The 23,098-nt window shown below is 42.3% G+C and overlaps 1 protein-coding gene across 1 annotated transcript; it reads right to left on the reverse strand.

Annotated features, from left to right (window-relative positions):
* Positions 1-2,599: 2,599 nt before the first annotated feature.
* LOC134483130 (uncharacterized) lies at positions 2,600-6,583 on the reverse strand. Its single transcript, XM_063278375.1, has 6 exons — positions 6,407-6,583; positions 5,214-5,373; positions 4,606-4,749; positions 3,806-3,972; positions 2,989-3,094; positions 2,600-2,870 (listed from the first exon to the last, which is right to left on the reverse strand). Exons 1-5 carry the CDS (start codon positions 6,531-6,533, stop codon positions 3,030-3,032), a joined length of 663 nt encoding a protein of 220 aa, XP_063134445.1. The 5' UTR covers positions 6,534-6,583; the 3' UTR covers positions 2,600-2,870; positions 2,989-3,029.
* Positions 6,584-23,098: the final 16,515 nt, after the last annotated feature.

Genomic DNA, 23,098 nt, shown 5'->3' on the forward strand with positions numbered 1-23,098 from the left:
AATCCCAGTGGCACTTGGGAAGTGGAGGCCATATCAATTAGGGATTGTGGCCACATGGGGAGATTGAGACCAGCCATGTGCTGTGGCATCAGAACACTGACCAGCGATGACAAAATGGAACATAAAACACTGGTTGCTCAGCTTTGATACTGCTGACTGCTGACGTGGACAGGGGCCATCCGGTTCACCAAAGGCTCAGCCAACAGTTGTCTCTCCACTCAATAAAAGTCAAAGGGTGGCCCAGCTCCACAACCAAATGTGTGCCCACATTGCAATGGCTCCGGTACTGTTTCACCTCAGCTGCGGAGATCTCAGGATCCATGAGTGTCCAGCACGCACACACCCGAAAGAGACAGTCTTAGGGGTCTTAGGCAGCACTGAGGGTGGTGAGCCTCTGCCTCACGGCTCAACGGCCCTGACCTTGGCATTGTTTGGGCACAAGAGGTCAAAGTGCTGGGGACAGACAACCTGCAGTCTACCATGCTGTAAGGGCATGACTAACACTGATTGATCACATCCATGTGACTACTGAAGCTATTTCTGCTCTCTGTAGTGGTGATGATGTCATCTTACAGAAACCATGCACACCCGGGTTAGACTGTATTAAAGTAGCCACCATTTCAGGGTTCCCTGCAAGGTGCCATGGGACAGTAGTAGCATGAGTCTGCATGTATCTCGACAGTTTTCACTAGGGACTACACACACACACACACACACACACACACACACACACAAACACACACATACACACACACACTTACTGACATGGTGCACATTCTTTGCACACAGAAGAAAGTGAGTAGTAGTGAAAACACACCAATCATGGAATTGATGGAGGGAGCTGTGGGGAAGCTGGGGCTTAGAGTTACTTAAAGGCCCTATGCAGGCTCTCCTTTTGTTGGAGGAGAAACTTCAAGTGCAATGTGGTTCTTTATTTTCTTTCTCTAAAGCACAGAGGGCTAGGGTGGATCACAGGGCTTTGAGCATGTTCGGCAAGTACAGTCACACTGAATTAAATCCTAGGGCTGGAACCTATTAATCTTCTACAGAATTACAGAGCAGCCTCGATGAAGACTCTCAGCTGAAAAGGTGGACATCTCAAGACAGGCACTGGACAATGGCTGTCAGACTTGACTGAAGACTGGAAATGTTTTGCTATCTCACAGGAAAAGAAGACCCTCCCACTACACTGTACTCTAAGGACATTTTATTCAGGATAGGATGACATGAACTATTGTCTCATGTCACAGATGTCAGCACAAAGTATCCAAGGTATTGTATGCCAATGGTAGCATTAACAGAACAAAGCACACAGTGTCATGAAGACATAAATTATGAGTTTGTGTAGCAAGACCCAGGCCTCTTCCAGGTTCTTAGATAGTAACTGAGAACCTCAAATACGGTAGTGATGTGATAGTGTGGGGTGAATCTAGTTACAACTATTTTTGACACAGATGACACTTTTTGTGTCATGGTCAGTTTATAATGAATGACTAGACCTAAGCATGAGAGTAACCAAATACTACATTGCTTCTCTAGCTGCTGAGCTTCTAAAAGCCCTGGGGTGACAGCAAGCTTTTGTGGACATTCTGGATTGGTCCTTCTGTACTTTAACTCTCTGAGTCACCTCCACTCTCAGCAAGTTAGATGAATTCCACAAATTGGAAATCAGTCACCTGGAAAAAATACATTCTCAATACGATCCCAGATTGGCCATGGAAAAAGGGTAGCTTGAACTGTCCCACCTAGGTTGGGCCTGCACAGGTCTGCTCTCCAAAAGGAACCTGTGTTCACAGCTGCAGGCTGCATTCACTATGGATGCTCTTGAGGTTCCTCCCTAAACTGCTTATATTACAATAATTTTCTTGCTAACAATCAAAAAACTGATTATGCCAACCTGGCCTACAAGAAGCTAGTTTCTATTCTGTATTTCTCCCTAAACTGCTTAGATTAAGATACGTTTCTTGCTATCAATAGAACACATTATGCCAAGCTGGCTTACAGGATCTAGTTTCTATTCTGTATTTTATCAGATGTGCATAATACATATGGTCATCATTGATAACAGGTGAAAGATCTGCTCTAATATGAAAACTAAGTGGTGCTGGAGGATGATCCTGACCCACAATGAGGAGTGGGAATACCAGAGCCCTGTAGGCATGCCTGGCAAGCTAACACATTGAGCATGTACGGCTCAGTAAGTTCCCTGTGAACACACATCTCCTGATCTCTCTCTTTAATCATAGGTGATCCTGTCCACCTAATACAGCCCCTCATGTGGAATAACAAAAGCCACCTGCAGGAGCTGTGGTGATGACTCACAGGGTAGAGCATCTGCTGCTCTCTCAGAAGAACCACATGGACCCTAACAATTGGGTAAAGTGTGTCAGTGATTACATCATAAAGTGTGTGTCCGAGGAACAGCCACATTCTCCACACAAAAGACACTGTCACACTGAGTACCCCTTGGTGACTTTGAATTCACTTATTAGCCCAGGCTCCATGGAACATGCAGAGATCCATCTGTAGCTGTCAGTTCTAAGTCCACAGGAGGGGACAGAACCCTTGAGTAAGAATGATGGTCTTAAGAGTCAAGAGATAGAATTCAATTTTTATTCATAACAAATACATTTTTACAACAAAACAGGATTAAAATGAATAAAAATATTTAAAAATATTTGAAAGTAAAAATAGTAACAAGAACATATAAATATGAAACAACAAAAAGAAAACTTCAATTAAAATCATAACAAAAATATTTCTAAAAGCATATTCTTAATGAACATTTAGAAGCACAGACGTATTGCTGTTTCTCCTCTAGCACACATAATGAAAGGTGGTCCCCCAAGTTGTCTCTCAAGTGCTGTTTTCTGAGAAGAAAGTAAGACTTCAATCAGTCAGGCTGGCTTAGTGGTATATAAATTTAGGGTCTCTAAGAAATGACAAATTAATTCAGAGGATGAATACTCATCCAAAAAATGTTGTTACCATTCAGGATGTTGGTCATCAGGGACTCCTGAGAAAGCAACTTATTCTTCAGGAAACTCTCTTACTGGGGTGTGTGCAATTCCAGCTCTCTTGCACTTTCTGAGACCTGGGAGAGGAAGGCAGTTTTTCAGACACTGATTTGGTGGGGAAATGCAAGCCAGCTGTCAGAATGCTGCCTTCTACCACCTCAGTTCTATTGGACAGTCGACATGGACATTTTAAGTGATATCATTGTTGCTAACTCTGTGGGCAGGGCAAAATCTCCAGAGAGCCTCACAGTAATGTGGGCTGCCAATATGGGACCCAGACTTATACCAGTGCAAACCAAGAACAGGGCAATGGCAAGAGACCTCATCAGGTTGCAGGAAGAAAGGAGATGTCCATATGTCACCAAGGTTAAAGCCAATGAGAAGTACTAATTTGACATTTGCACTTGGTTCTTATCCCAAAAGTGCTTCCTACACAAGAGATCACATGACCACAGAGTGTCATTTGTCAAAGAACCAAGAAATTGTTCAAAACTCTACATAGGATCCAATGTATCCCATGGATACGCAATAATATGATATGTTATTCATCTGTCACCATTTCTAGACTGCAGCTTCAAAAAGAGCAGCAAAATATGCTTGCACAATAATTCAGTTTCTGAAAAGTGGTTAACTTCCTAGAATACTTGTGCATAGGCAGAGCAATGAACAATTCCATTACATGAGGTGGTTGGCTGGTTGTGAGTGTAAATTAGAAAGGTGGTAAGAGAAGCAAAGATGTATCAAATTGGCAAATTTTATCAGATATTGTTAAGCTAACACGTCCCTACCTGATAATGCTGGTTCTGGCCGTTGATGGTCTTTATCTTTCTTGTTGAAGTCAACCAAATATTTCTGGTTCAGTGCACAATCAAGATGTACCTCCTTGCTCTCCTGCTTCAGTGGGACCAACTTCTTCCTACATGTGTTCTCCATCAGGAGCTGGCTGAGCAGGTTTCTGGAAATACAGTCTGCATAGTAAGATCATGCTGCCCCTTTCTCCCATTCCTACTCCCAAGTCCCACTAACTCTACCAGGTCCCAGATACCCATGAAGACTTAATAAAATGCATCTTGATACATATAAGGCTGCTGCACAAACCATAAAGAGTTAATTCGGGGAAGAATAAATTGTTTACTTGGCCTGACACCAATTAGTGTCCACACCTCTGAGAAAGAACATGGATATACAACTATGCATGAAAGCCCGATGCATGGGGGCAACATCAATTAGTACTGGGCCAACACCCTCAAAAGAGGTCAGTAGAACCAAGGGAAGGTCATGCTAACCATGTGGTCCACGCACTGAGTTTTGTAAAACCTGGTGTGACACCATAGGTCCAGGTCAGCCTAATAACCTTCTGCTGACTTCAATCAGTACTGTTCTCCCTAGAGCGTTTTGAAGATGCCTAGACAATCCTGGGATGAGTAACAGTCTTTTATGGAACTGAAAACTGAGTCCTAATGACCCTGGAACACTGATGGGTAAATAGCACAAGAGATAGAACCAGAGCTGAAGACCGTCCAATCCAGAACAAAGAAAGTCAGAAATGGACATTCCACAAGTGATAGCCTTTCTGACCAGGACTTACCTAGAGAAGGTAATCTCCTTCTTCAGCTTATGGTTGTTCTCATGGACCTCAGTGTTCTCCATCTCTAAGTTGTGCAGAATTGACATGACCGCCTCCTCCATTCTCTCCAGGTCTTCATAATATGGATTTGGCCTGAAGTGTGGCCTGGCCCGAAATGATAGAATACAATGAACATTGGCATTTAGGAATATATGAACTCAGGGTGGGTCCTATATTACCCCAGGCTGCTGCCTGGATCTTCCAGCACTCAGTCCCTGCCTAGCAAGGACAGAGACTCACCACAAACTCACTGCAATTACAATCTTGCAAAGCCACCAGATGTCAAGGGCTTTGCAAATGCACACTGGGCACTCACTCTCCCTGACTTTATCCCTGAATTCTTCATTCAGACCACACGTTCTGCTTTTAAATAAATGGAAGCAGATGAGTCCATTTTCAATCTCACTCCTCAGGAAGGGTCAGGTTCTGAATCTCAACTATACAGGAGGTGAGGTTTAGCACAGGGTGGTTAGGGAGGCACAGCTTTCTAGAACCCAAAACCTTAATAGGATAAGAAGGTGACCTTGCAGACCAAGGAATGAAACAAGAGCATTTGGAGCAATTCATACCTGTTCTTCATGGATCTCTCTGTCAGAAACCTCAGGCGATCTCTCAGGTCATTTCTCTCCTCGGTAATGAGCTGCAGCTCTTTAATCAGCCTCTCCTTTTCCTTCATGGCCTGATTCTTGCTTAGTTCAGGGCCAGGGGATGATGTTTCTCTCCCAATGTCTGTAGGTAGAAGAACACAAGTGAACCTGCATGGGGAGAATGCATAGAGTGTACATAGACCTCAGTGAGGCCTAAACAGGAGAACAAGCCTGGAACCCAGTGTCACTGCTAGGCGATTGGTCTATGCTTAAGAGGCCACCTCAGTGGATCTCAGTTCTCCCACTACTCTATAGAGACCAAGAGACGTAAGCAGCCAGGTGTTCCCTATGCCGGACATCACGTGCTTACATTTACCACGGAGATGGCTTCTCCAGGATTATTATCAGCTGAACAGGGTACAGCTTGGTTTCAGGACCCTCACCCCTGTGGCTTCAGAACTCAGACGATAAATTCACCATCCACAAAACTTGAGTGATTGGAGACACTCTGATGTCCTACCCTGATACTCTAAGCCAACAACTTTGGATTTAAAATGCATTTCCAGGGAGGATATGTTCAACAGACTTATCAGTGTCCCTATGTGAAATACCAAATGCCCCAGAATTGCGAATACGTTACAGGCTGAATCTTGGTCTACAGGTTCAAAATAGTTTTGGTATTGTAGAAAAAATTTTGTAACATACAACCTCTAATATATAAAGCAAACGATGACCCTGCCAGTTAGAAGAAATCAGAGAATGTCTAAGAACATAAGGTTATTGCCTGGAGCACAATCTCTCCCTGTTACTACTGTCAGATACCCACTGTATTTAAAGAAGCAATGATAGTGAAATACATTGCTGCCCTGTCTAAACTCAGAAAAGGTGGACCCTCCATGACTACTGATGGTGTTAATATATCAATGTAACAGAACAAATGAACTGAAAAGTAAAGACCAGAAGTTCACAGTATAATAGCATTGGCCTTACCATATCCTCCCAGTGGGGATAGGGAAACTAAAGTTCTGAAATCCTTGACTTTAAGGAATTGTGATATTCATGGAAATTCAATTCCTTTTCAGATGCTCCAGTTGCTGTGGCCCATTGCTAGAAAGGTCAGCTTAAGCCTGCAGCCACCCTGGCAGGAAGCTCAAAATACACTTCCCAGAACTTACTCCACATTCCCCAGAAGTGCTGTCTTTGCCCATCATTACTTTGAGACGAAAGGCCAAACTCCTTCACTCTAGTCTCTCCAGAATCGACGTTCCCCCTCCCAAAACGCTTGCAAAGACGGGAAAACATGTCTTAGCTTGTAACCGCCAGACTCAGACTGAGAGAAACTAGGGCACTGGTTGTCACTACAACACTGGTGACATCACAGAGGATGCCAGAACTCTCTAGGAGACAATAGAATGTCCAAGAAGGGACAGCAGATGTCATGGGGAGCAGATTTTGCCTTCCTGCTAATGTTCTCCCTGTACTGAGCATAAGCTGAGGTGCCCTTTCCAGGAGACTTTCCGGGGGCAGAGCCACTGAGCATCTCCTGCTTCCAAAGCCAAATTTTCCTCAAGGCTTGATTATTAAAAAACCTTAGTAATCCCTATGCATCTAAATGAATGTTTCCTTCCATATCTTGCCCCAAAATGTCTCACTAACTCAAATTGTCCTCATTCACCAATGTTAGCCATTAAAACTTCCTGAGATTTCACACCAGCTTGAATATGCAGTCAAAAGTTCTCCTGTCTCATTCTGTACGGGTGCTTTATATCACATCAAGAAATAGTCTGCATCGTAGGTTACAACATGGGCGTGTGTTAGGGGAACACTCATGAAATCATGTGCTTAGCAATCGACAATTGCCAGAAAATTCCTTAGGAGAAAGAGTTGAAGTCTTTATGGTGCTAGGAATAGTGTGGAGACCAGTTGGCAGAGGAAAATGCAATATTGGAGACTCCAGTGAAGGGAACCTCATGCTGCTTGTGGGGTTCTGCTCTTTGCACCAATGTCGCCAAAGGAGCACTGCTCACAGGCCTGAGTAAGATATACCATGAGCTTTTATCGGAAAAATAAAATACACAAGAGATATAGAGGGTGGCACAGAAACGTCTAAAATGAGGCTATAAACATCATTAAGTGGATAGAGCAAGGTCCCAGCACCTGTACACTGGGAAATGGCCACCCCACCAAACACAAAAGCATCTATCATAGTAAAAAATGTATACTTTATAGAATGCACCCACTAACACTGATTGATCACATCCGTAGTTCAAATTTTGGGGGCAAATTCATGGCCTTAACTAACTTTGTCTCAACTTATATAGCAAAAAATAAGAAAGAACGAGAAAAGAAAAAGTCAAAACTAAAAGCTCAAGCTTCTCATATGAGGATTGCAGGAAGTGTTATATGGGAGTCAGTTCTGATTAGGCCACTTTAGACAGAACAGTGCATAGTGACCCTTAATGTGATGGGCCCTATATAAAGCTTTTTGCAATATTGGAATTTTAACAAACCTCATCCAGAACGTACGGAAGAGGCAAAGATGTGATCACCATGTCCTTACTCTGTATCAGGTTATTTTTCTGCATCCTTGATTGTCAGGCATATAAGAGCAACAATCTGAAATAGCTGGTAGACATGGAAAAAGATGGCTAAAACTATAGTTGTGGGTTACACACCTCAACTGTGAAAGGCTAATGCTGTCTGCACAGTCCTTCGAGGCCACTCTTATAAGCCTATTTATTACAAAGTGAAAGGAGGTTTATCTGAGCTCAAAGTGATCCTGGCCAGCCAGGTAGAGGGCAACATGTGATACTTGAGACCCTGTTTTAAACCAGCACAGAAATCCACACTTCATTCAAAGCATCATCTACGAATTCTCGATTATTTACCATTCTCTCTCTACCAGTCGTTTTGTTTGGAATGGTAGAAAACAACTGGAACTGATCTTTCTATTTTAAGGACCTTGATCTCTCTTCTTTTAGGTCCACATTAAGAGTGCATACAAATGGACATCACCATCTGAACATCTTAGTATTATCTACTCTGTATATATAGCATAATACTGTGCCTATGGAAATCTTAAGCTTCCTTGAGTGTAGTTGCCCCATCAAGAAGTGTGAAGTTCTGAGTTCAAACCCCAGTGATGCTTTAAAGGGACTAGAAGAAAGCCATCAGAGATACTCCACTTCTTTGTCCTTAGATTAAATCAAGTTGACACAATGTGAACCTGGTGGGCTATTTAACCATGCATCTTTCTCCCAACCCCACTTCCACGAGTTCAGTCCACGGCAGAATTCATCCCCCACCATCCTAGATATTTCTTTGTATATTTCTACAAGAGCCAGGTTTCTTTTTTTAAATAGAATTAGTTGTAGTCAATCAACTGCTGCCCTATGTGAGAAATGATTAGTATCTATTGCAACTTACCACACTGTATTTGTGTATACAAGTACATTATTGGAAATCCAGCATTACTGAGGGATTGGAAACCAGTGCTGTGGCCTTGTCTTTCTGTGCCTAGTCCTGGCTCACAGGCAGCAGGGGGCAGACCTTGAGTTCCTCTTCAGGGACAGAGTGATGTTGAATGGGCACTGAGCAGGCAGAGAAACACAGCTGAGGCAGCTCCTTTCAGTTATCAAACACATCATCTCCTTCCCATCTTAAGGGCTACTGCTGAGGTCTTGCCCCCATACCTACCTTAATAGCAGCGAATTTGTTACACAGCAGCCAGCTCTTTCCTATTGTTCTGTAATACGCCTCCACATCATGGATGCCAAGAAAAACACTAACAAAGAACAAAAAACTCTGACGTTGAACTGTGTGGTGCTGATCACATACCCTGTTATGTTCTGTATGTTATGAGGTTTGTTAATCTTAACAAGTTCCCCAAGTGTATTCTTCACATAGGACCCAATAGATTCAAGGAAAATAGGAACAATTATGTGTAAAATGGCCTGAGTCAGGGCCCACAGACCGAAGCATTTCCAACACTTGTGCACCAGCCCATGTGGATTTTGCAATGAGCGGGGCCTAGCAATGTCCAGCACACAGTTGTGAGCTGTTGCTCTGGTTGAACTGTATTGGTGTGTGCATTAATAAACTACACCTATTTAAATGAATTCAGTGTCCTGTGGTTTGAATCCAGACCCCTTGACACCAGATCTTCCCTTCTGCAGCACTTGGGAAAAAGGCTAAGTTTAGGAAAGGTGACGTCTTGTCATAAGTTATGTGACAAGAGGGATGGTGAATGGTCCCTTGTGATAAGAATCAAGGTTTCCTCTGTGGTATTTAGGTCTATACTGGCCCTGTGCAACAGCTTCAAGAACCCATTTCTGATTTTCCTTGGGATTCCCGTGATGATGCACTCAGACATGATTGGAAACAACCAAAACGGTGGTCAGACTTGATTTATAAAATGTAGGTAACATTGCAAACTTATGTTGTAGGATATTTGATCATATTGTCATCCCCAATATTGTGTTATTTACTTAGAAAAATACCTTCTGGCTGTGTAGTTCAGTACTAGCACCAATATTTAACCCTAGAGCTATTTTTGTTTGTTTGTTTGTTTTTTGTTTTTGTTTTTGGATGAACAAGTTCTTTCCTATTTTGTGGCCCAGCCCTAGCTCTTACTTCTTTGCACAGTCATAGAGAGCCCTCAAACATATACTCAGACAAAGCCAGGGGAGTGTATAAAAGGGCCTAAGGCAATACCACATAATGTCATTGAAAGTGGGCTCTCTTCTTGATCCACGCCTCCAGCTCTCCTGACATCTACATGAATTATAACTCCTAATGCAGTGTAAATGATGTCTGCGCTATTGCTGAAGGAATCATGAGAATAACAACTCTAAACATCCCACCATGGATAGAATTTGTGGAAAGAGGTGACTGGCAGCCAACAAGAGGGCTCTACAGTTAAAGGGGCTTGCTGTCAAGTCTGATGAGCTTGACTCAATCCCCAGGACCCACGTGGTAAAAGGGAGAGAACCAAGGGCCAAGCTGTCCTCTGGCTTCCACTCATGTCTTACATGTATGTGAGTATATATGTATATGTCTGTATGTACGTGTGGATATGAATGTGTGTATGCATGTATGTGTATACGTGTATATGTATATGTGTGTATATGTCTGTCTATATGTGTGTATAGGTGTATTTGTATGTGTGTATATGTATTGTATGTGTGTATATGTGTGTATGTATATGTGTATGTGTGTATGCATGTATGTGTGTATGTGTGTATGTGTGTGTATGTGTGTGTATATGTGTGTATGCATGTAGGTATGTATATATGTGTGTGTGAGCATGAATGTGTATAGTCATGTATATGCATGTGTTTTCATGTACGTGTATTCGTGTATATGTACGAATGTATGTGTGTATATGTATGTATGGACACACAAACACACACAATGTTAAAACATAAAAAGCTCCTTGGAGTATACACCGTGCCTGGATAAGTGGTGACCATGTGGGGGAAACACGTATCCATGTATGCACACCTGTTCACATGTGCTGAGCAATGCCCAGCCTGGTCTTGAGCTCACTACCTGCCCAACGATGAGTTTCTGCCCACCTGGTCTTCTCAGAGCCAGGCGACGATTGTTCCTGCCATGCCAGTTCTGTTCCCGTTTCTCATGCCACAAACCTTCTAGCTTGAATCTCACCTACTGACGCAGGAACCTAACAGCCTCCAACCCAGTGAAGTAAGTAAACTTCTTCCTGACATCCTCAGGCTTGGTGTCCCCCATGAGTCACAGGGAGGAAGGATGGCATGCACCAAGGAGAAGGGCCATGGGCAAGGAAGACAGGATCATAAGTCAGTCATCCCTGACACCAGCAAAGTGTGTGCTTTAGAACTGGCTCTGCTCACTCTTGTCCCAGTGGCAGGACTTAAGAGTGGTGCATACCTGTCACCCAGCACTCAGAGACATCTGAGGCATGAGAACCAGGAGTTCATGGCCATCGTAACTAATGGTGAGATCAAAGCCAGCCTGGGCTGCATGAGACTCAGTCTCAAAGCAGGCAAGGAGGAACTTGCTATATTTGAGCAAGGAAGCTGGAATCCTCCTGGGTTCTAAACATTCACTGCAATACAGAAAGATGCTAGGGCTAGTGTGGCAGAAAGTAGGAGACAGAGAAGCCAGGTTAACCCTCCCTAATCTTCTCATGCTGTGTGAGCTATGAGTAGATGGTGCCCTATACACTGTGGACAGGATGGTCTCTCAGACGGTTCAGAAAGCCATGGAGGACTCCAGCAATTCTCCACTTGGGTGTCACTTGAGTCTTATATGTGTGTGTTTACAAGCCAAAATATAAGATCCATAGGTGACTGTGTAAATTCAACATGGCACAGCCATGTGCTGGAATATTATTCAGCCTTACATAGGATTCAGATTCTGACCCTTGAACAGGAATGAGAATGGTAGCCATTCTCCTAAGTCAGACCTCCAGGCAGTGCAAAGACAAACTAACACTGTATGACACCACTGAGGGCTGCACTGTCACCAGTTATATAAGGACAGAAAGCAGGAAGGTTTACAGAGCTCCAGGGATGACACGGGGTTGGGAGGTTGGAGGGTAGGTGTGTAAGTGGGACTGAGCCTCAGAGGAGTCAGACATGGCTGCAGAATATGCATGTGGCTCCTCCCATACCTGTGGGTGCTGCCTCCTCAGAAAGGCAAATACAGCAAAAGAAAGGAACAGAGGGGACAGGCTCTGACCACCTGTAGACACACACAAATGACATGACAGAATGTGCACACTGATGCCTTGCTGCAGGAGCAGTTGAGCATCCAGAAGGGTTGAAAGAGGCTGGAAGGGCTGAGCATGGCACTTAGTTCAAGGACATAGCTTTAGGTCCTGGGGAACCTATGGTGCCCAGGCCCCATCCTGCTGATACTGAGGGACATCGCTGACATTCAGGGTGATGGCCGGGCTGGGCTGGGGAATAGGTGTCCACTCTCACCTGCCTCAGCTTGAAGATGCACTGGGTGAAGTAGGACTGCAACTACTTGTTGGATTCATTGATGCAAATCTGCTGGAAGCTATTCTGTTCAAAGTCCTCAAATCTGAATATGGCCAAGACACCAATGGGCAAGCACTGGGAGACAAGGTTTGGTTATAGCCGGGGCCTCCTGGAAAGACTAGCCCTCCTGAGAGGAGTTGCAGCAGAGGGGTGTGTTTTCCTGACCTGTTTGGTACCCAGTGTTTTTTGCCAAGGGTTCCTTTATTACTTCTTGATGGAACCAGGCCTGCACATATCCAGTAAGCATTGGGGTGGAACCTGGGCTTGGTGCCCACATGCTGGCATCGCTGAGGGTGAAGCCTAGCCTATCACACTTCCAGACACCGAGTGCAGATGCCTGGGTTCCTATAGAATGGCGGTTCTTACCCTTCCTAATCCTGTGACTCTTTATTTCAGTTCCTCATGTTGTCATCCCAACATAAACTTATTGGAGAGCTACTTCATGAGTGTAACTTTGTTACTGTGAGGAACTGTAATGTAAATGTCTGGTGTGCAGGAGCGCTGATGTAGAACCCACAGATTGAGAGCAGCTGCTGTAGAGGATCAGAGTCCCATGCCAGCCCTGGTGTTTGCAGAGATCCCCCGGGTTCCTAGTCTCCATGGCTTTCCCAAGGACAGGGTTTATTCTTGGCCGTCTCAGGGCCCGGGACCTCACAGAAACAGCCTCTCCCATGTCCTTCCTGTTGAGGAGAGCGTGGTTGGTCCTCAGCACAGACCAGTCAAACAGGGCGCTGTATAGACACTTCGCAAGGCGTCTCCTGCAGTTATGGCCTCTGGACAGAGGGGTTTCTTACCTGGGGTGGGGCAACCGTGCCAGGTACAGGCAGTGATGCTCAGAGTCAAGACCTAGTTTTATCTTATTTTCGTAGACAAAGTTGCCCAGGCTGGCCTCGAACTTGCCATGTAGCCAAGGATAATTAAACAACTGATCCTACTGCCTCTACCCCCCATGGCCTGGCATTGCAGATGAATGTCACCACAGCTGGCTTGTCACAGGTGCTATACGGCTCTAAGTCAGGGGCCTCATGTGCAGGTGTGGTATGACTGTGCCATTCCTACCCCTCAACCATGGTTTTCACCTTTCTCCTGCTGAAGTCTGCTTAATCCTACCCTGGCCCCAGGACAAAGCAGCTGTGGGAGAATCAAAGCCTCGGGCTTCAGCACAGCGTGGGTACACAGCATGGCATGCAGCCTACATGGCTGTGAAAAAGCCAAGGAAGTGCTTCTCAGCACACCCCCTGTCCATCCTTCTCCCCATGGACATCTGCTTCCAAGTCATGTCCCTCTGGTTTTGACTTTCCTGACTGCCATGGCAATGCTACCACACAGAATGCTGCCTCTACTGGGGACACTGGCTTACACAACCTCTCTGGGGGACATCTGAGCCAAACAGGGATTGGGTGCACTGCAGAGAGTCATGACTGCAAGTCATGTCAAGAAGTACTTTGTTCCACAAAGGCTCACTGTCTAGGGAGTCGACTGGAAAAGTAAGCTTATTCCCTTGGGCAGGGTCCCTATAGGGAGCGTCCCACACCCTGCTATCAGGTCTATTCCTGGTGCCATTCAAATACAATTTGCAAGCCGCAATGCTCTGGAAATGTCAAGAGCTAACAGAAATGTACCAAGAAGTGCACACCACAGGAAAGGGAGAGGATGGCACACAGACCCATGCTATGCGTTAAGTGGCACGGGAAGGCCACCTCGAGCACAGGGGTCAGTCACCTCTTTCACAAACAAGGCAAATGGTCAATGCTCTCAGCTCTGTGGCTCCTAAGCCCTGCAGCTGCAGCCAGAAGCAGCACTGAACAGGATGTAAATGCTGAGTATGGCAATGTCAATAAAACTTTATTTACAAAACCAAATTGGTGGTGGTAGCGGTGGTGGTGGTGGTGGGGGGGTGGTGGTGGTGGCGGACTGGTTCATTTCAAAGCATGCTGGAGTCGCATGGCCACTGAGCATCAGGAAACACAGAAAGAAATGCGATTGGACCCAGGGCTCCCAACACACTAGACGTTGACCTTTGGCACCGGAACGGGGTCCCTGAAGGTAAGTCAGGACAGTCAGATAAGGTAAGTACATTTTATTACAAGGAAATGGGACAAGATAAATCTTCTCTTCATCTTGCTATGCTTAAGCATCTTTTAAAGGTGCAGGGAATTCATGTCTCTCAGTCTGGTTTAGGAAAGTGTTTAGAGACAGCAAGAGAGTACACTCCTTGGTTCCCTGACGAGGGTTCCAGGGATTCTGATATCTGGGTCAAAGTGAAAGCTAAGGTGGAAAAGGCTGTCAGGCAGGGCAAAAAGATTCCAATTTCTGGTCTCTTTGAGCTGTGATTTTTACTGTGTTCAAGGCCATGAATGCAGACAGGGCAATAAGGAATACAGAACAAGAAGCTACAGCTTCAGTAAGACAAAAGTGAAAGTAAAAGTTTTGAGCTCTGCACCACTGCCTGAAGCAGTTTTTTCTGAGTCATTTCTGGAGGATGACATATTAACCATTAGATTCAGACGACGATGATGATGAATTCACCTGCTTTTTCTTTTCCTATAATTAGGCCAGCATCGATTCAAGGTGTGGCCCAACCGACTTATTATAAAGGATGATAGTGGTTGGTTGAAAAAGGTAGTAGCTTTCTATGAACCATATATTAAGTTTTTATGTATATTAAAATTAACATTGGAAAGAACAATGGTAGGAGAGGAAGCTGGAGGACAACTGCTGCAAATGCTTGCTTTTGAAAATGCTAATGAAGAGTACAGAAGAGCATTATTACCTATAAAGGAGGCTGGGGATATTAATGCTTATATGAAGGCATGGTAGGATATCTTTTCTGAAAATGGAAAGATGGATAGTTGGCACGTATTGATCCAGATAGAGTTATTAAATTATATGTTTAAATAATCTTGAATATCCTACAGGCACTTTCACTCAGGATGAGTTGCCTTTAGAATGGATATATATTAAATATAACTTTAACCAAACATTAACAACATATGAGGGACAAATTTCTTTAATTATTCAGCAAGGCATACAAAGACCTGTTACACTGTGAGGATATGATTGTGCTGCTATTATTTTCCAATTAAGCAAAGATAAAGTGGAATATTTAATGCAGACATCTGAGGTTTTTCAATTATCTATGATTTCTTACACTGGAAATACTGGATTTTATTTTCCCCATAGTAAATTGTGGGATTGCTTTAGAAAACAAAAAGAAATTTGATAAATACACTAATTTCCGTTAATCCATTACCATCTGCCATTACTGTGTTTACAGATGGCTCCAAGACCAAAGATCTAAGACAGATGGCTTATTGGACCAAAGATAAATTTTGGGGACAAGAATCTTCTTTTGGGTCAGTACAGCAAAATGAAGTATTAGCAGTAATTAATGTATTGCCGGATTTTACTCATGATGTAAAAATATTATAGCCGAGTCAGCTTATGTTGTAGGAGTAGTACAGAATATTGCGACTGCTCTTGTTTCTACATCTAAGCTTATATTAACTGTTATTCTCACATATTAAAGGACTATTACTATTATGAAACTCTAGAATATTCATTGCACATATTAGATCACATTCAAAAATGCCAGGATCTTTAACACTTGGCAATCCTATGGTAGATCAATTAGTGGAATTTGCTACCCCAGAAGAAAACAGTCATAATCATGCCAATACAGGATATTTGCATATTAAATATAAGGTTCCCTATTCTGAAGCCAAACAAATTATTGCTAATTGTGGTATTTGTGAGCCTTCACTTATAAAATGTATTCCATCTGAAATTAATCCCAGAAGAATGCAACCTAATACATCGTGGCAGATGGATGGAACCCATATTTCTGAGTTTGGTCGCCTTTCATATATACATGTAAGCATAGATAATTTTTCAAAATTTATACGGGCTACACCATTGCCAGGAGTACACACTGCTCATGTTATACAGCATCTATTGGAAACTTCTGCTGTTATGGGACTGCCCTCTAAAATTAAAATTGATAATGGACCAACATATATTTCTTATCAACTTAAACAACTTTGTCAACGATATCATATTGTACATATTACTGGTATAGAATACAATCCCCAAGGTAAAATTTTGTTGAAAGAGTTCACCATACCCTGAAATGACAAATTATAAAATTGAAAAGGAAGAAAAGAGATGACCTTACACAGCCTGAATGGAGTTTGCAGACCAGTCACAGAGCTATATTGGCACAAGCATTATATGTTATTAATTTTCTTTATTTACCACAAGGTGAAGTTATATCAAGAGCAGATAGACACTTTGTTAACTTTCCCCAAAAGGCATGGAACAGACAATATGGATAAAAATTGACAGAGATGCTGAATGGCAGGAAGGGACATCATTGTATATAGGGGAGAGGGTTTTGTCTCATTACAGGATGGGAGACTATTCTGGTTACCCGGGAGATGGATCCAAGCCCAGAATGATAAGAACCGCTCCCTACCCTCAAAGGAATCCAGTTAAACCAGCTACATTTTCTCCTGATGGATGTTCTCAGGAGATGAGGAGGTGTCCTCCATTACTGAGGCCCTGGCTTCTCTTAGTGTCCACAAACAACAATGGATGAGGATCCGTGCAGTGACAAGCCCATTACCTATATGGGGTCAGGTGAAGCGATTAAGCACTGAAAGGAAAAAATGTTGTCTCCTTCAGGAAAGCCCTTTACTGCTGAGCACGTATTTTTAGCAGTGTGTGCTTTACTCACGGTTTCTTCTGTTGCGGCCAATGCGAGTTATCAGGCTTATATTCCTTGTCCAACTTTATTTCAACCTGCTACTTGGGGGGAAACAGATGAGGTTTTATACACCACCCCAAGCATTTTATCATCTCTTTGGAGTAATTTAACTTTTTGAATAGACGTGATGGAGCTTTGTATAATTTTCCTTATGCTGGATTAATGATGCCTTTGTGTTTAGGACAGAGATCATGCCCACAAATGGGTTATCAAAATTTACTATTCCCAGGAATAAATGTTACAGGCTCCAGGATTGTCAGCTTGGTCTATAACCAAAATTGGAATAGCATTACGTTTGTTAGCGAGCCAGTATATCCTATTTGTGATCCATTTACTTATATAGGCTTAAAATATCACACATGCATTTGGAAAAATGCCCTGGCATGTTTTGTAAATTATTCAAGATAAATAGATAAATTGGGGTGTTTATGGACAATTTATTAATACATGTTCAAAATGGAATGTTACCACTTGTGATTTGTCAAATGTTACCAGGATGAACGGAGAGAAGAATGAACTTCTTAATGGATGCTTGCTGATGGAATGTGGAGATGGAGGCATTGCTGATAATCGACTGGCCTCTGTGGAAGATCCTACTGCGTTCCAAGCTCATTTGTGGAAGACTGCCGCTGCATTAAAAGATGTTGTGATTGCTAATGGAAGCTTTTCTGGGCCTGCTCAATCTGCCTCTCAGTATAATTTTATGATATTTAAGAAAGAAAAGCTTACTACTTGTATTCCTATGCCATATTTGTTTTTAATAGGTAGATTTAATTTTAATAATGGATTTCCTTATATTAACTGTCATTTGTATTCATGTATTAATTTATCTGTTCAGTTTACTATGAATCAAGATTCTATTAATATATGCAGCAAAAATATATGTATGGATGCCTATTAATTTGGGACGTCATTGGTCTCAAGATCCTCTTAATCATGTGATTATTGTTTTTTTTTAATATCTGCTGAAGAGAAGTAAAGGAATTATTGGAGTCATTGTAGCTACTATTTTAAGCCTTATTTCTGTTGCTACTTCGGCAGCCATTTCCAGCATAGCATTAAAAACATCTATGGAGACAAAGCATTTTGTTGAAGACTGGCATAAAGATTCGCATGAGTTATGGATAGAGCAAACTAAAATTGATACTAGACTTCAACATCAAGTAGATGTTTCAAAACAAACAGTAGAATGGTTGGGTCGAAAGATGTTACCTATTGAAAAATATGAAGATTTAAGATATGATTGAAATCCTACTACTTTTGTGTTAATGAATATATGGATAATGATACAGAACATGATTGGAAGTTAATTCAAGCCTATTTAGAAGGTAATGAAAGTGCTACAAAAGTAATTAATGCCTTGAAATATGATGTTCGAATATCTTTTGGTAAATAGCTAGAAGATACTACCCCTATGGAAATAGCGAAATTCTTGGGTGATCAATTGACAGGATTAGATCCCAAGGCTTGGCTTCAAAGGATTTTCCATAGCTTGGGAGGAGCTAGTTTTGCCATAATCTTATGTACATTATGTATTATGTTGCTTTATTTTTACATGATTAAACCCCTCCAAGGACATGTAGCTATGTCATGGAAAGTATTACTTTAAAAAAAAAAAAGAAAAAAGAAGGAATTGTTAAGACATAGAGATGCAGCTCCCAGGCAGGGTCAAGAAAGGCCTGGTGACAGATTCACGTAGGGGCTGGAATTCCACCCTGGAGAACAAAATGTTTTTCTCACTTGGCCTTAAGCTATCTTCTGCTGTGTCCTGTTTCTGTGGAAGTGGTTCTAACGCTCTCTCAGTAATGGTGAGTATATTTTGAGTATAATAAGAGAGGTGATTTGTTATATGAATATTTTGAGAAGAAGCCTTTGTTTTTTCGTATTTCTTTGTTTAGTCTTCCCTCAGTTGTTTCTGGTATCCTGGGAATAATGATCTTATGGAATCTTGACAAAATGAAAATTGTAGTTATTCATATTCCTAGCTTTATAAGGATTAATAAAGCTTGCAACTGTGTGCAGTTGCTTCTGCCTTTGCTCTGCACCCCCTGTGTCCTGGGGGTATGCGACCGTACCCAGCGCCCCACCTCACTAGACATTGACAATGGGTCACTCCACAAAACACAGAAGCATCTACCTTAGTCAAAAATGGATATTTTATTGAATGCATACACTAATACTGATCGAACACATCCATAACTAAGATATTAGGGGCATATCAATGGCCCAAAATACATCCCTCTAAACTTATAAAGCGAAGGAAGAAAGAATGAAAGAAAGAAAGAGATAAAGAGAGAAAAAAGAAAGGGAAAAAACACAAAAAAAACTTAAGCTTCTCATATGAAGTTCGCAGGAAGTATTGTCTGGTGTTCAGTTCTGATTAGACATTTTAGATAGAACAGTGCATAGTGACCCTTAATGGGATGGGCCCTATATAAAGCTTTTTGCAATATTGGAATTTTAACAAACCTCATCCAGAACATACAGAAGAGGCAAGGATGTCATCACCATGTCCTTGCTCTCTATCAGTTTATTTATCTGTGTCCCTGATTGTCAGGCATAGAACAGCAACAATCTGAAATAGCTGGTAGACATGGGAAAACGTGGCTAAAACTATAGTTGTGGGTTACACACCTCAACTGTCAAAGGCTAATGCTGTCCTCACAGTCCTTGGAGGTCACTCTTGTAAGTCTATCTATTGGAAAGTGGAAGCAGGTTTATCTGAGCTCAAAGTGAACCTGGCCAGCCAGGGAGAGGGCAACATGTGATACTTGAGACCCTGTCTAAAACCAGCACAGAAACCCACACTTCATTCAAAGCATCATCTACGAATTCTTTATTATTTACCATTCTCTCCCTACCAGTCTTTCAGTCTGGAATGATAGAAAAGAACTGGAAATGATCTTTCTATTCTGAGGACCTTGATCTCTCTTTCCTTAGGTCCACATTAAAAATGCACGCAAACAGGTATCACCATCTGAATATCTTAGTATCATCTACTCAGTATATCTAGCCTAATACTGTGCTATGACAATCTCAAGCTTCCTTGAGTGTCGCTGACCTAGCAAGAAGTGTGATGTACTGAGCCCAATCCCCAGGGATCCTTTCAAGGGGTTAGAATAAAGCCATCAGAGATGCTCCACTTCTTTGTCCTTAAATTAAATCAAGCTGACACAATGTGAACCTGGTGGATTATTTAACCATGCATCTTTCTCCCAACCCCACGTTTCTGAGTTCATTCCATGGCAGAATTCATGCCCCATCATCCTAGATATTGTTTAGTGGTATGTAATTATTATTATAAAGCTATGTATTAAATTTTGTCATTATGTAAATTTTTGTGGTTTTCACAGTCTTCTTTGATTAACTGTCCTAGTTTTGTAAATTTATCCCCTGTGTTCTCTGGTATTTTATCCTTCCCTCAAACTAAAGTATTCCTTTTAGGATCCTCTACAGAGCTGTCTTACTGGTTATACATATTTTGTTAAATTTATTTTTAGTGTGGATTAGTCAGCACAGTAGCTGGGCAGCTGCCTGCCCTCCATGGTATCAAATCTACTTTCTAAACAATAACGCTCAACTCTTACTGACTGTGTAGCATCTTGGCTGCTCTTTGTTCCACTTGGACAGCCAGCCCTCAGGACCAGGCACTCCTCTCCCTTAACCATGGCTGCTGTCCTCTTCCTCTCTTCTCTCCATCACACATGTTCTTCCTTTATTCTCTGGCTGCTTCTTCTTCCTTCTTCCCTCCTCATGATCCTCTCTAGCAAAGCCCTCAAAGCTCAGCTCCCCCATCTCTCTGCTGTGCAGCTGTTGACTGTTGGCTTCTTTATAATCACAATTATCTGGGAACAGGGTCAGTTTTTTTGGGGTTAGCCAGTCTTGAGTTCTCCAAATTAGAATTAAAATAGAAGCAGAATTAGGCCAATACACTACAGGGAATTCTTTTGTTTTGTTTTGGTTTAATTTTTCTTTTACCTTTTTACTATTTATTTTATTTTTGGCTATTTTATTAATTTGCTATTTTATTTACTTATATTTCAACTGTGGCCCCCTTTCAAGTATCCCCTCATCAAGCCTTACTTCCCATTTCTGTTCGGCTTTGCCTATATGACAGTGCTCCCTCAACCACACATATCCATTCCCACCTCACACCTCTAGGATCCCAATTTGGTAGGCAACAGGTTTCACAAGAGCCAAGGGCCTACCAGCACATTAAAGCAAGGTAAGTCAATCAATCCTCTTCTACACAGTGACCTAGAACCATAGACCCATTCTTGTATACACTTTGGCTGGCAAAAGTGGTCCCTAGGAGCTGGGGAATTGGTGACAGACGGACTAGTTAAATATTAAAGACCAATGATTGCTGCTTTCGTTTCTTTTTCTGATTGTGGGTGAAATTATGTTTGTGTGCTTGTCTTTTTTTCTTTTTGAAATTATTGCGAAGTGAATAATTTCTTACTTTTTGGGGGTATAGTTTAGCTCATTATCTTTGAGTTTTCCTCCTATTATCATCTATTATGCTGTCTTAGAGAAAAATATTGTTTAAATTTGGATTTCTCATGAAATATCTTGGTTTTTCCATCATGATGATTGAGAATTATGCTGGGTATAGGATCCTGGGTCTGCATTACATCTGTCCAGGATTTCCTGGCTTTTGGAGTCTCTGTTGAGAAGTCTGGTGTAGAGACCCTGAACGGACAGACCAGATAAACAGTTCTCTGCACCCAAATCCTGTGGGAGGGAGAGATAAACCAACAGAGAAGCAGACACGCCTGGGAAACCAGAAGAGACTGCACTCTGCACACATCTCTGACGCCAGAGGAAAACACCAAACGCCATCTGGAACCCTGGTGCACAGAGGCTCCTGGAAAAGACGGCGCAGATCTTCCTGGTTGCTGCTGCCGCAGAGAGCTCGTAGGCAGCACCCCATGAGCAAACTTGAGCCTCGGGATCACAGGTAAGACCAACTTTTCTGCTGCAACTGACCTGCCTGGTGAACTCAAGACACAGGCCCACAGGAACAGCTGAAGACCTGTAGATAGGAAAAACTACACGCCCGAAAGCAGAACACTCTGTCCCCATAACTGGCTGAAAGAAAACAGGAAAACAGGTCTAGAGCACTCCTGACACACAGGCTTATAGGACAGTCTAGCCACTGTCAGAAATAGCAGAACAAAGTAACACTAGAGATAATCTGATGGCGAGAGGCAAGCGCAGGAACCCAAGCAACAGAAACCAAGACTACATGGCATCATCGGAGCCCAATTATCCCACCAAAGCAAAACGGAATATCCAAACACACCGGAAAAGCAAGATCTAGTTTCAAAATCATATTTGATCATGATGCTGGAGGACTTCAAGAAAGACGTGAAGAACTCCCTTAGAGAATAAGTAGAAGCCTACAGAGAGGAATCGCAAAAATCTCTGAAAGAATTCCAGGAAATCATAAATAAACAAGTAGAAACCCATAGGGAGGAGTCACAAAAATCCCTGAAAGAATTCCAGGAAAACACAATCAAACAGTTGAAGGAATTAAAAATGGAAACAGAAGCAATCAAGAAAGAACACATGGAAACAACCCTGGATATAGAAAACCAAAAAAAGAGACAAGGAGCTGTAGATACGAGCTTCACCAACAGAATACAAGAGATGGAAGAGAGAATCTCAGGAGCAGAAGATTCCATAGAAATCATCGACTCAACTGTCAAAGATAATGTAAAGTGGAAAAAGCTACTGGTCCAAAACATACAGGAAATCCAGGAATCAATGAGAAGATCAAACCTAAGGATAATAGGTATAGAAGAGAGTGAAGACTCCCAGCTCAAAGGACCAGTAAATATCTTCAACAAAATCATAGAAGAAAACTTCCCTAACCTAAAAAACGAGATACCCATAGGCATTCAAGAAGCCTACAGAACTCCAAATAGATTGGACCAGAAAAGAAACACCTCCCGTCACGTAATAGTCAAAACACCAAACGCACAAAATAAAGAAAGAATATTAAAAGCAGTAAGGGAAAAAGGTCAAGTAACATATAAAGGCAGACCTATCAGAATTACACCAGACTTTTC

This window comes from Rattus norvegicus, chromosome 19, assembly GCF_036323735.1.
Source record: "Rattus norvegicus strain BN/NHsdMcwi chromosome 19, GRCr8, whole genome shotgun sequence".
In the NCBI taxonomy this organism is placed as follows: domain Eukaryota; kingdom Metazoa; phylum Chordata; class Mammalia; order Rodentia; family Muridae; genus Rattus; species Rattus norvegicus.

Excerpts from the sequence above, each read along its gene's own strand:
- LOC134483130 (XM_063278375.1), bottom strand. The coding sequence starts at position 6,533 with ATGTTTTCCCGTCTTTGCAAGCGTTTTGGGAGGGGGAACGTCGATTCT. Across the intron at positions 4,750-5,213 it reads GAGAGATCCATGAAGAACAG|GCCACACTTCAGGCCAAATC; the intron begins GTATGAATTGCT and ends ATTTCGGGCCAG. Across the intron at positions 3,095-3,805 it reads GCCAGAACCAGCATTATCAG|GTCTCAGAAAGTGCAAGAGA; the intron begins GTAGGGACGTGT and ends TTCCTCTCCCAG.